At 42.3% G+C, this 13,675-nt stretch overlaps 1 protein-coding gene across 1 annotated transcript in view; it reads left to right on the top strand.

Moving 5' to 3' along the window:
* TBX5 (T-box transcription factor 5) overlaps positions 1-13,675 on the top strand; it is a gene marked incomplete at its 5' end in the record, with an annotated part of 48,780 nt that overhangs the window by 13,181 nt on the left and 21,924 nt on the right. The window contains 1 exon segment of the mRNA XM_036750714.1: positions 7,912-8,003. Coding sequence (XP_036606609.1) covers positions 7,912-8,003 — 92 coding nt within the window.

Consider the following 13,675-nt stretch of genomic DNA (forward strand, 5'->3'; position numbering starts at 1 on the left):
TCCTTTGCTGTGCTCTCCGAGGCTGAGCTCCGTCGGGGACGTTCCACGGGCGGGCCAAAAGCAGCCAACCCTCAGAGATCGGCTTTTAATAGGGAAAGAACCCGAGGGGCCTGGCGAGGCAACAGAGTAAGAAAGAGGGGAATGTGTGATGCCCAGGAGATTGCAAAGGTTGAGCTGCGGCCACACTTTCTGCTTTATAAGATGTCTGCTGTGCGCGCCTTAAACCCACGTCTAACTTCTGATTGCTGACCACGGCGGGGGCGGGGGGTGGGAAGGAATCATTGGAAAAAATAAGGGGCATAGAACAGGAAAGATTAGCCCCCTCCTTGGAAAGCTAGAGTCCAGGCATGGTTTGGGTTTGTAAGTACGAAGAGAGATGTAGTATGATGTAGTGGGACTGAGGAGGAGAGAGACAAAGATGGAGGGAGAGGGAGAGGAAAAGGGAGAGGGAGAGGGAGAGAAAAAGGGAGAGGGAGGAGGGAGAGAGGGAGGGAGAGGGGGGGCGGGGAGAGAGAGAGATCTGTGATTTCCTTAATACAGGGAACTCCCTGGTAAGGAATCTCTCTCCACCAATGCAGCTAGAAACCTTCACTGCAGTTTAGAGTCTTAAAGAGTTACCTGGAGGCAAGAGAAGTTAAATTATTGACCCAGGGTCACACAGCCAGGATGGATCAGAGGCAGCTTTGAAACTAGGTCTTCTTGGTTTTGAGCAGCCTCTCTATCCATTAAACCAGATTGCTATTTTATTCAATATATAACATACTGAATGATGATGATGGTGTTGATGAAGATGGTGGTGGCAGCTAGTATTTATATAGCTCTTCAAGGTTTGCGAAGTGCTTTACAAATCTCCTATTATATTCTCACAAAGACCCTTAGAGGTAGATACTATTAATTCCCCATTTTGCAGATGAAAAAAAAAACTGAGGCAGACTGAGGTTAAAGTGACTTGCCCAGGGTCACACAGCTGATGAGTTTCTGAGGCCAAATTTTGAACTCTGGTCTTCTGGAACCCAGGCCCAGTGTTCTATCCCCTGCACCACCCATGATGCAGAATATTAATTAAGAGTAGAGATACTCTCAAAATATTATGTGTGGATATGCATATGTATATAATAGTGGAATGTCAACTTTCAGAAATTATTACTAAAGTGTGAGGATTAGGTAGTAGAAGTTGGTATTTAGAAATATATGCATCCTGATGTAGGATAGTGGGGGATATACACAATACATATATACTATGAGATATATTATCTCCAATATATATATATGTGTGTATGTCTAAATGTTCTTACACCTTTAATGTATGTCTTGGTGTATACACAATGGTATGCATTTGGCTTCATGGAATGTTTTTCAGTGTACCCATCATTGTGTGTGTAATGGGTCTGGGGTACTTTTATCTGAATCAAAGATCTGGTTGTGTGTGTATGTGTGTTTTCATCAAGCTTTCCCTAGCCTTTTCTAATCAAATAAGATCTATGATACTTCTCTACCTATATCTATATGTCTACGACAAATCTTTACCTCTATCTACATCTATATAAAACTTTGATGAGATGGGGAGTGGAGAGTTTATTGAACCTCAGACTTATTCAAGTAACAGGAAAACACAGTCATGAAAAGATACCTCCCCCCCAGCCCCCCATAACTGACATAAAAGAAACCAGCAGCTGTTTGACTTTAGAAACTTACTCTTGCTGAGACCATGCAGGACAAAATCCCAAAACGTGTTCTTCCCTCCAGTATTAAGGATTGTGAGTAATATTAAGATTATGCTTTTAATGTTCAGTGTGCACATGTGCTTTCTCCCCCATCCCTACCTGTTTTCCAATCTAACCACATAGAGCACATTCTTTTCCCCACATTCCGTGTGTATGTAAACACAGATCATGTGTGTATGAGGCGGTACTAAATGTTCTCAAGTCTGGCTTCCTTTAACTGCACCTGGAAAGCAGGCTCTTTAATTCTTTGCTCTTCTCTCCTCTATTTCCTGCTGCTCCCAACCCCCATCCCCCCAGATCTGACTGTGTCTAGCAAAACAATAAGTTAAACTACATGAACAGGTCAGTGACTAACCAACTAATTAGTTCCAAGTCCACAAACCATCAGTCCCATCCCCCAAACCCTCCTTTAGGCACAAGACATACCCGTTACTTGTAAGCCCGTAAAAGTTTGTAATTAAAGTCACCCCCAAAAAACAAACAATCTCCCAAACTACAATTTCATTAGTGGAGGCAGTATTGTATGTACAATGGAAAGTTAATTGCCTCTAGATTCAGAGGACCTGAATTCAGATTCTGATCCCACTAGTACTTGGATGACCTTCGGCAGGTCACATCCCCAATCTGGGCCTAATTTGCTCTTTTGTAAAACCGGGGGGCATCCCCAACTAAATGGCCTCCAAGGTCCCTTGTAGCTTGAGGTCTGAGATCCTAGAGTAGGAAACATATCTGTGATTCCTATTGGTAGAGAGGGGCCTTTTGGGCACTGAGGGGTTAATGGCCTCACCTATGGTCACTGAACTGGGATCATAGGCAGGACTGTTTGAAAAACATTTTAAAGCTTACAAAGCATCCTTCCCCCAACCTTTGGGAATTCCTTTGTATCTATTTAGTATTTCTTTTTCTAAGTATACATTGTTTGCCTTTGGTAGAATGTAAGCTTCTTGAGGGCAATGATTGTTGGATTTTTGTGTTTGTAGCCCCAGAGTCTGGCATAGAGAAGGTCTTCCACAAATGCTTATTAAACTCAACAGACTTGAATTGAATTGATATGCCTTATAACACACATACATATACATGTATTTACATATATATGGGGGGGAGGGAAGGAGAGGGAGAGGGAATGAGGGAGGAAGGGAGGGAGAAAGAGAGAGAGAGAGAGAGAGAGAGAGAGAGAGAGACAGAGAGAGAGAGAGAGAGCTTAAGGTCCAGCATTCAACCAGATTTAATTCTGTGAGGGGGAAATCTGTTCAGTCTGTTGGACTGAATAATCTATTTTTGTGTTTGTATTTTTTAAAGTCAAATAGATTGGCTATGCTAATTAGGGTTCTGGAGCCTGTAAAAAATCCAGGTCTCAGTCCATATGGCAGGTCCAGCATAGTAAAGTGAGAAGATGCTTTGATTTGGAGAGAGAGGCCCTGGGTTCAAATCTTAACTCTGTTATCACCTACTTGTATGATGCCAAGTAAATCTTTACTTTGCTTCTCCAGACTCCAGTTTCTTTCTCCATAAAATGAAGGTGATTAGATGAGACAATATTCAAGATCCTTTTCCTACTCCTAACACCATGAGTTCTTAACTTGGGGTCTGTGAATGTGTTTTTTAAAAAAATATTTTGAAAATTGTATTTTAATATAATTGGTTTCCTTTATAATCCCATATATTTTATCTTATTTATTTTAAAATACCATTCTGAGAAAGGAGTCCATAGGCTTTATCAGATTGCCCAAGAAGTCCTTGACCCACAAAAAGATGAAGAAACCTTGCTCTGAGCCAACCAACCAATCAAAAACCTTTATTAAGGCACGACTGTGTGCCAGGCACAGTGTTAGGCACTGGGGATGAACTACTCAGTCTCTTCCTCCTCTACTTAAAAGCACAGCTGGAACTGAGAAATAACTTATTTCCCCAGATGCTTTATAGCCTGAAAAGATATTTTAAAACCTGACTCTTCCCCTAGTGAGACTGACACTGAAGTGGGGTTTTGTAAAGTTTTCCCTAAGTTGTCAGAAGCTCTAGGACTGAACCCAAGAAATATTTAGGTGTTAAAAAAGGTCACGTGGATGTTTCATTTCCTTGCTAGTCCAACAATGGCTGTGTATGTGGAGCAGGTTTATCCTCCCCCCGCACCCCCCCCACCTTATATTAACTTCCCTTGTAGTTGGCCAGGACTTGCTCTCTGCCTGAGTCATTGGGTAACTGGTTCATATTTATTAGGTTTGAGTTTTCTGGTCGGCATCAGGAAATGACCCTCTCCTCCCCATATAGAGAAATAATTAAGATTTTTTGCCCTCATGAGAATTCTTTTCAAAAGCAAGAATTTGAAACAATTATTCTCATTAATTTTTACAACATCTGCCTTGCCAGTTGGACATGGTATTTATTTTTGTCCCCTTTCCCAGTCCCTAACCTGCGTTCTCTCCCTGGGATATCCGGTTTGGGGCTCATTTGGGGGGAGTTGTTTAGTATTGTGGGCAGGAGGGGCCTGTTCCAGTGGTATACTTGGCATGAATATGGACATCTGCACTGTTTAGATACTTAAAAACATGTGCTCACATGCAGAAGATGCCAAGATATAACTAAGAATAGCTCCCATTTATCCAATTCATTAACGTTTGCAAAGTTCCCTACATACCAGGCTCACCAGATTCTCACAACGACCCAATGGGGGACTGTTATTGTCATCCTAATTTGGCTGATTAGGAAACTGAGACCCAGAGAGCTTAGACTAAGCCAGATTTGACCAGGGTCATGGTCAGGCTGAGATGGGCTTCCAAACCAGATTTTTCTGCCTCCAAACATATAATACTATTCTGTACAGAGTCTCATGGTTTTTGTACAGTCAACAAGCATGGGGGGGAACAAGGTGCCTGTATAAGATGGAACTGTGCTTTTTCCATATGTGAAAAGCACTGACAACATAAAGGTGTATATTTCATTTTTTCCATGCGTAATTGACATCTTTCTATACACTATAGATATGCATATATAGACATGTGGGTCTATATATGCATACATAAATATGTGTCTATATATAAAATATGTGTAAAGATGTGTAGACACACATATGTGTGTGCATATATACATTCATCTTTTAAGGTTATACATATATATGTGTGTGCATTTGTGTATATGTGTATATATATGTGTATAAATATATGTATGTGTGTGTGTGTATATATATATATATATATATATATAGTAAAAGGGGTTTGCATGATCCATACATGTATATCAATCATTCAAACAACCTGGGTTTATTAAGCACCTATTATACACCAAGTACTCTGCTAGGTGCTGGGGATAGAAATACAGAGAATGAAACAGTCCATCCTTTTAAGGAAATTACACATATGTGTGACTTAACAGATTCAAACTCCGGTGAAAAGATAGGGAGAAGAAAGTTAGGGAGACATATTAGCTGTGTATGGCCATAGTTCAAGCCACTTAACGCCGTTGATCCTCAGTTTCCTCATCCATAACATGTGTGTAGTAATAAAAATCGATTGTGCTTCCCTCCTCAAAGGGCTGTTGGAAGGCTCATGTGAGACAATGAACACTAAAGGCTTTGTAGATCTCAGAGTGCAATAGAAATTTCAGATGTTATTTTGAGAGGTGGCACATGGTGTAGTGCATAGGGGAGTAAAGAAATCCAACTTTTAATATCTACTAGCTGTATGACCCTGGACAAGTTACTTAATTTCTCTGGGCCTCAGTTTCCTGGCTTTTAAGTGACCTTCTAGCTCTAGAACTACAGTCCTGTGATTGTCAGTATGGAATTCTTAGCTTCCTGGCTATGTCATTTGCTACCCATGAACCCTGGAGAAGTCAATTAATTTCTCTCAAATTAAGTGATTTACTTAGTTCTCTCCTACGTAAAATAGCAGTGGTGGTGGTATATGGGAGAATGAGATGAGTTTTAAGACTCCTCGCAGTTCTGTGGTCAACGACAGTTCTGTTAGTTTTAAATAGAGGGAGTTTGTCACTCCAACAACAGCCTTCCTTGGAAAATGAATTCCTGCAATGTGAACCAAGTTTCATAGGATCACAGCTCTGGAGGTAGAAGGCATCTCAGTGGGTCATCTAGCCAGGTGAGATCAGCAACATTAGGTGACTTGCTTGATGTCAGACAGGGAGGATTTGAACCCAAGTCTTCTGCTTCCTTTAGGGGTCAGCTGAGGAAGAAGAAATGTTTTTAGTGCTACTTCTTTGTAGATTTCACAGTTGAAAATTTAGTTCCAAATGTCCTGCTTCAGTGATTTTCCAGTTCTTTGGGAATTCTTCATCTCTCAACCACCTTCTTTTCCCTACACAATCCTCTCCTGCCTAAAAATGATGTAATACCATGATTTATGATCAGCTAGTTTGAATTTTATTATGTCAAAAATATAAGTGAGGACTTTGGAGCCCCTGAACATCAACTTTTGGACAGATAGGTGATTTAGTGGATAGAATGCTGGGCCTGGAGTCAGGAATACCTGCATTCAAATCTGGCCAAAGATATTAGCTATGTGACCCTGGGCAAGTCACTTAACTCTGTTTGCCGGTTGAAATTCTGTCTCTGACCCTTAGGTAGCAGCTTGAGAGTTGGCTAGTGAGCTTCTGAACTTCTCACTTTGATGGGGGGTATAGGTTGATTTCTCACAGAGTTATTTTGAGGAGCCAACAAAACAGACAATGTGAAGTACTTTACTGTCAATGTCAGCTAATAGGGTTGTTTTTACTTTTGAGATGGCCATTTTAGTGAATGTATAATTTGTCATAGATGTCATGTATTGTCTTATCGAGCACTCTGGGTATATACATATATACATATATGTGCATGTATACATGGCTATTTGTATACATACAAATATGTGTATATGTGTTTATTTGCCTTGCTTTATATCCCCAGCCTTTAGCACAGTAGCTGTCACATGCCTCACTATATCATGCTGTCTCTCAGCCACAGGATAGATTTTATGTGTGTGTTTGTGTGTATATATGTATATATACACATTGAAACAAATATATATATATAGAAAATATATACATGAAAACAAACGTATATACACGCTTATTCATACATGTCCATATACACGCATATGTAAAATCCATCCTGTGCCTGAGAGCATGATAGAGTGTCTGTCAGTCTGTCATCAAGTATTTGTTAAGTGCTTACTATGTGCCAGGCACTGTGCTAAGGGCCACTGGTACTAAGCAAAGCAAATATATTGTCCCCATCCTCAAAGGGCTAGCATTCTAATGGAGGAGACATCAAGTAAACAGTGATGAACATAAGGCATTGACAATATCAGTGGACAGTCTCTCAGAAGGAAGGCACTAGCACTGAGGGTGGGGGTGGGGAGGAGGAGAAACCTCTTACATAATGGGAAATTTGAGTAGAGTTTTAAAGGAAGCTGGGTTCGAATCTTGCTTCTGACACTGTGTATGAACTTGAGCCATTCACTTCACCTCGAATTGAACAAGCGAACTCACTACAATTATCATCATTGGTGCAATGAACAAAAATGCTGGGTCTGGGGACAGTAGACTTGGTTTTTAATTCTGTCTGCCATTGTGTCTTTGGGTAAGTCACCTGACTTTTCTGAGCCCTCAGTTTCCTTGTCTGTAAAATGAGAGTATTGGACTAGGCCTCTAAATCTGGATCCATGATTCTATGACTCTGCATAAAATCTATTTGAGAAAGCATCAGTGTAGACTGTGGGAACTGTATTGTTGTTGCTTTCCTAGGATTCTCAAAGCAGCTTTGGGAGAGACCATTTGCTTTCCCTCAAAACCTAGCTTAGCCCTTTATTAACCGGTTGTCGTAGTGAAGATTGCCACACTGCCAGATAGGGAGTGAACATGTCAACGAGTTAGATTTAAAAAAAATTAAGTGTGGGGACCTCTATTGTGTCTGAAATACCCAATGTCATCGAACCAAGCTGGAAGGATGCAAAGGATATGCATTCAATTAACAGAAAACAAATCCAGGCTCCCCCTAGCCCCTCCCCTTTGAAATGAAGTCTGACCGTGGACATTTTTCAAAGCATCCACGACAATAAAGCCCAGGGCCCCGTTGACGTGATTGGCTTAATCTGCTTTGCTGCTGCCAGCCCTTGAATTTCCATGGTGCCTGTTAGCTCATGTTATGGGGTGGCTTTGTAGCAATCTACTGCAGACTCATTCTGTTCCCTTCCTCCAGATCACCCAATTAAAGATCGAGAACAATCCTTTTGCCAAAGGCTTCCGGGGAAGTGATGATATGGAGCTTCACAGAATGTCAAGAATGCAAAGGTAAAAAAGAAATTTAAATGTTTTAACTCCCTCTTTCCTAGCCCTGAACCAAATCTGGAACAGAAACAGAACTTCTGGGTTTCTTAGCATCATCCTTTGGCCACTCCTGGAAGCCTTCATATCACAAGAGATAAGTAGGCAGAGACAATTTTAATTCTGCATTCTGATAATCAGCCTTTTGGGGTTTTAGATCTCTAGGTGAGAATCAAGTACAGGGGTGGGGAACTAGTGGCCTTAAGTGCCTTCTATATCCTTAAGTGCAGCCTTTTGACTGAATCCAAAGTTTACAGAGTTCTGTAAAATTTGGATTCAGTCAAAAGGTCAAACTTAAAGACCTAGAAGGCCACATATGGCTTTAAGGCCACAGGTTCCCCACCCCTGATCTAGCAGGTAAGTTGAAGCATCTCCCATCCCACCTTCTAGGCCTTCTCCATCTGCTCTTTCAGCTGTCCCAGCACCTTGTTCAATCTGGAGCTTGGCAGAGGCCTTGCTGTCTTCCTTCCTATAAGTCACAGCTGATGAACGTTCTCCTTTTGGCACCAGCTCTGGCAAATGAAAGGAAAGTTAATGACTTGATTTCCTGGGGGTAAAGTAGAAACAAAGTTGACGCCATATGCTGTCCAGGGCTCAAGGGAATTGGGACCTGGTGCTAAAAACTGCTTGGTATTCTTACATATCCTGTGGTCACAGTTGCTGATATGATGGATAGAAGGGACTGTACCAAATATATACGGTGGGAATTTGGTCTGGTGGAAGGGCCATGTAAACAGTGCCATATTTTCTATTTTCTGCCTCGATTTCATTCCAAAAGAACTTACCAGATGGCAGAGGGATTATAAGTACACTTTTTGCCTTTTTACAAAAAAGTTACATTGCCCTCCTGCCACCTGCCTTTCTTTGGGGGAGGATTCGTTTTTTCAAAACCAAGAAAAGATAGATGAGATTGAGTTCTGTACATCTTTTTGAGAAGACAGAAAAATGTATGTCTCCCCTAGTGAAGGATGCATATAGGGAGAAAAAGAGGGCGAGAAAGGGAGAAGTAGAAAGAGAAGAGAAAGAAAGAGAGGAATAGGGGAGGTAAAAAGAGAGAGAGGAGAGAGAGGGGAGAGAGACAGATACAGAGAGACAGACACAGAGAGGAAAATGAGCAAACTTTGTGATTTTACAAAGGTTTATTAAATTCAATGAGAAGGATTTCCCCCACCCTACATAAATATCATCTTTCCCTCAGCTCAGGAATCAGGAAGTGATTGTGAATCAGAAAAACCTGGCTCTGCATTTGGCTTCTGATGCTAACAGTATGACTCTGGGCAAGTCATTTACTCTATATGAATTTTATTTTCCTCCTCTGTAAAATGGAGAAAATGATACCTTTCCTTGGATGGTTGTTGTGCAGCTCAAACGAAATAAATCACATAAGGTGGTTCAAATCCTTGAGACCTCTTTATAAATGCTAGCTATCACCCTTATCTTGGGGATTTTAGATTCCTTCTTTCCATCTTCCCTTCCTTCCATCTTTCCTTCCTTCCTTCCTTCCTTCCTTCCTTCCTTCCTTCCTTCCTTCCTTCCTTCCTTCCTTCCTTCCTTTCTTCTTTCCTTTCTTTCTAAAAGAGAAATCAAGTCATGGTTGGCCAACCAGTTTGGGGACTTCAGAGATGGTTGATTAATAAGGTGTCAATTTTCTTAGGCAACATAACCAATGATGAAAGGAATTGGAGCCCCATTAAGAGAGGCTGACCCCAAGAACTTGGGAGGTTACAGGTGCTCTGTTTCTGCCCTGGTCAGATCCTACCTGCAGGACTGTGTACCTCTCTGGGCCACCATAGTTTAGAAAGACTGTTGATAAGCTGGAGAGATCCAGAGAAGAGCGATCAGGATAATAAATGCCTTGGTTGAAGGAGATGGGGAATCTTAACCTGGAGAAGAGAAACCTGAGTGGGGGACATGTCTTCCAGTATTTGAAGGCTGGTCATGTGAGAGAGGTATTGGGCTTGTTGTTCTAAAGGGCAGAATCAGGATCAGTGGATCAAAGTGATCCTATCACTATATGTGACCTCCGGGCCTCAGTTTCCACATCTGTAAAACTGAGGGGTTGGACCAGATGACTTCTAGGATCCATTCCAGTTCTAGATCTAGTCTCCTAAGTTGCAAAGAGGCAAAATTTGGCTTGATGAAAGGAAAGGCTCATTAAAGTAGAAGGAGTCCTAGCCTTGTGAGATAAGAGGGTCGTAGATCTCAGCCTGGAAGGGACCTCAGAATTCATCTAATCCATTTTACAGATGAGGAAAATGAGACCCAAGGAGTTTTAATGACTTGCCTGAGTTCACTGAAGTAATAAGTAGAAAAGTCAGGATTTGAACTCTGGCCTTTCAATTCCAGAGCCAGGATTCCTTCCTGTAAGTTGCTTCTAGGGCAGCTAGGTGGCACAGTGGATAAAGCATTGGGTTTGGAATCAAGAAGACTCATCTTTATGAGTTCAATCTGGCCTCAGACACTTACTAGCTATGTGACTGTGGGCAAGTCACTTCACCCTGTGTACCTCAGTTTCCTCATCTGTAAAATGAGCTGGAGAAGGACATAGAAAACCACTCTAGTGTGTCTGCCTAGAAAACCCCAAAATGGGGTCACAAGGAGTTGGACAGGACTGAAACACCAAAGAACAACAACAAAAGTTACTTCCTCCCCTAACCTTCAGAGGCTAGGTGTCCATTTGCTAATAGTGCTGTCGAGGGGATTTATGTTCATGTACAAGTTGGACTTGATGGCCCCTGCTGATGAGAGCCATTGTTACCTAAGAGAGGTGTTCTTTGGAGAGGCAGAGTGGGTTATGAATAGAGAGCTGTCTTTAATTTCTTTTTCTTCTTTTTTTGAGGGGGAAGGAAAAAGCAATTGGGATTAACTGACTTGCCCAGGGTCACACAGCTAGTAAGTATTTGAGGCCAGATTTGAACTCACATCCTGCTGACTGCACAGCCAATTCTCTATCTACTGTGCCACCTAGCTGCCCTTTAACTCTCGAGCCACAAAAACCTACCTTGAATCCCCATCTCAATGGCTCTGTGACCTGGCTTGTCACTTAACCTTCAAGGGCCACTCCGACAAAAAATTACAGAGAAGGTGTCTACCTGCATTGGGAGAGGGGTTTTCCCATTTGGGATTTTCCTGCATCAATGAAATCATGGGAGTAGTTCCTGTCCTATTGTTTGTCATGGTTTGAAACTGGGTCCTGGGTTGCTGGTTGGGGAAGGTCATCTTTCTGCCAGCGTGACCAGAGCCAGCATCTCAGCTTAAAGGAGAGATGGCAAATCGTCTGCTCCCCAAGGCTCAGAGGACCGGTTTGTTCCTGTTAGGCTGAGCAAAATTCCATTCTATTCATCAGTTATTTTTACAATCCTCATCACCATAGTGAGTAAGCCTTTACCAAACAAAATCCTGTTCCTAGCTTGGGAGGGAGGGAAGAGTTCTCTGTGAGGGCCCCTCTTGTCATGGCTGGGGATGGGGTGGAGGCAGATCATATTACCCTCCCTCCTTCCCCCAACTCCCCCCTCCACTCACTTCCCCACCAATATGGCTGTATGCCATGGTGAGGAGGGGTCATTGGGAGCAGGCCCAGGGGGATGAAAGTAGGGGAGGAGGAGCAGGGTGAGGGATGGTAAGATGTGGGATGCGAATACCCAGGTTTAATTCCCAGAGCTGTTCTTATTTCCCATGTGCCCCTTCACTTCACCCAGTAACAGGTAAGCTCCTTGAGGACAGGGCATATACCCCAAAAGATGTGGATATAGGTATAGATATAGATATAGATAGACAGAGATAGATGGAGATAGATGGATAGATAGATCGATAGACAGAGAGATTGATAGATAGATGATAGATACACAGATAAACAGATTGATTGATAGATCAATCCATAGATAGACAGGATAGATAGATAGATGGATAGATAGAGATAGATCGATAGACAGACAGATTGATAGATAGACAGACAGACAGATAAATAGATCCATAGATAGGTTGACAGATGGATAGATAGGTGGATGGATGGATGGGTAGATAGATAGACAGACAGACAGATAGAGACAGACAGCACAATACAGTATGCAAGTGCTTTGGTTCTAGAAATCAGAGGACCTAGGTTCAAGTCTTACTCCTGACACTGACCATCTGTGTGCCTCTGGGGAAGTCGCTTAACTGCTCTGTGTCTCAATGTCCTCATCTGTCAAACAAGAAGTTTGTATTGACCTGGCCTCTGAGGTGCCTTCCAGTTCCAGCTCTGGGATCCTATGACCTTGGGCAAGTCATTTAGCCAACTGTACCTCAGTTTCCTCACAGGTAAAATGGGAAGTATGAGCTGAAATGGCCTCAGAGGTCCCATCCAACTCGAGATCCCATGACTGTTTCATTCTTGTCTTTGTATTCTGAGCATAGTGCTAGCCTTGAGACATGAATGACCTTAGGAAAGTCATTTCATACAATCGTAGAACCTAAGGATTGGAAAGGGTATCTAGTCCAGCCTATTCCTGAAAATGAATTCTTTCTACAAACAACTAATAGTTCCCCTTTCTCAGCCTCAGTTTTTTCACCTGTGAAAGAAGAGGGGGGGTCACTCTAAATTGTCTTGAAAGTTTCAGACTTTAATCAGTTTAGGTAAGGTAACTGCTGTTGCCTAAATTACCTGGATTTGACCTCAGTAGGATATCAGCTTCTCAAGGGCAGGAACTGTGTGCATTTTGTTTTCTTGCTTTTGCCTCTGCAGCCTCAGCATGGTACTTTACATGTAATAGCAGGTGTTGAATGGACTCTGTTTTTAAGTGGAATGCAGTAGAAAGAGCACGGACTTTTAGGTTAGAGGATCTGGGTTCTGGTCTCACCTATGACTTTTATTTGAAGTGTGATCTTGGACAAGTCTCTTCCTTTTCCTGGACCTCAGTTTTCTAGTCTGTAAAATGGAGGGGAGATTGGATTAGATTGCCTCTAAGGTCACTTTAAAGTGTAAGTCTATGAACAATCCAGTTGGCTTGGGCATCCTGACCATCTCAAGCTCATAAAATGTAGAGTCTTGGTTTTGACCAGTGTCAGGGAAGGAGAAAGGACAACAGGAAGTCTCAGATGAAAGACCCAGAGCCTTTGATTTCAGTGTCCATTTTAAGAATTATACATGAGAACCACAAGACTGGATCCATCCTTGGGCCCAAGTATTATTGGGCCCTCTGCTTTTGCTGCTCCAGCTCTCCCATCCTACCAACCACAGGTCTGCTCCAGTTGTGGTTCCAGTGTCTTTACGGATGGCTTGTAGCTGGGAGCTCGGCTGGATAATAGAAACACAGAAGCAATGACCATCTCGGAAAACTTTCAGCCATCATTTTGGAGCTGGCCTCTCAGATGCTCCCTGGCTTGTGAGAAACTTCCACACACAGCCCAATTCATAGGATTAGAGCTGGGATGAGTCCAATCCAACCCTTATTTTACAGATGAGGAAATTGAGGCCTAGAGAGGTTAAGTGAGTTGCCCAAGATCACACAGCTAGTGTCAGAAGAGAGATTTGACTTGAGGTCCTTCCTCTGGGTCCAGAGCCAGTGCTTAGCGCATCTCCTAGCACACAGTACGAGTCTAATCAATGTTAACTGACTGATTGATGCCCACAGAATGTGTTTGAGGTGGGATATGAGCTT

The sequence above is a fragment of the Trichosurus vulpecula genome, chromosome 1 (genome assembly GCF_011100635.1).
Source record: "Trichosurus vulpecula isolate mTriVul1 chromosome 1, mTriVul1.pri, whole genome shotgun sequence".
Classification (NCBI taxonomy): domain Eukaryota; kingdom Metazoa; phylum Chordata; class Mammalia; order Diprotodontia; family Phalangeridae; genus Trichosurus; species Trichosurus vulpecula.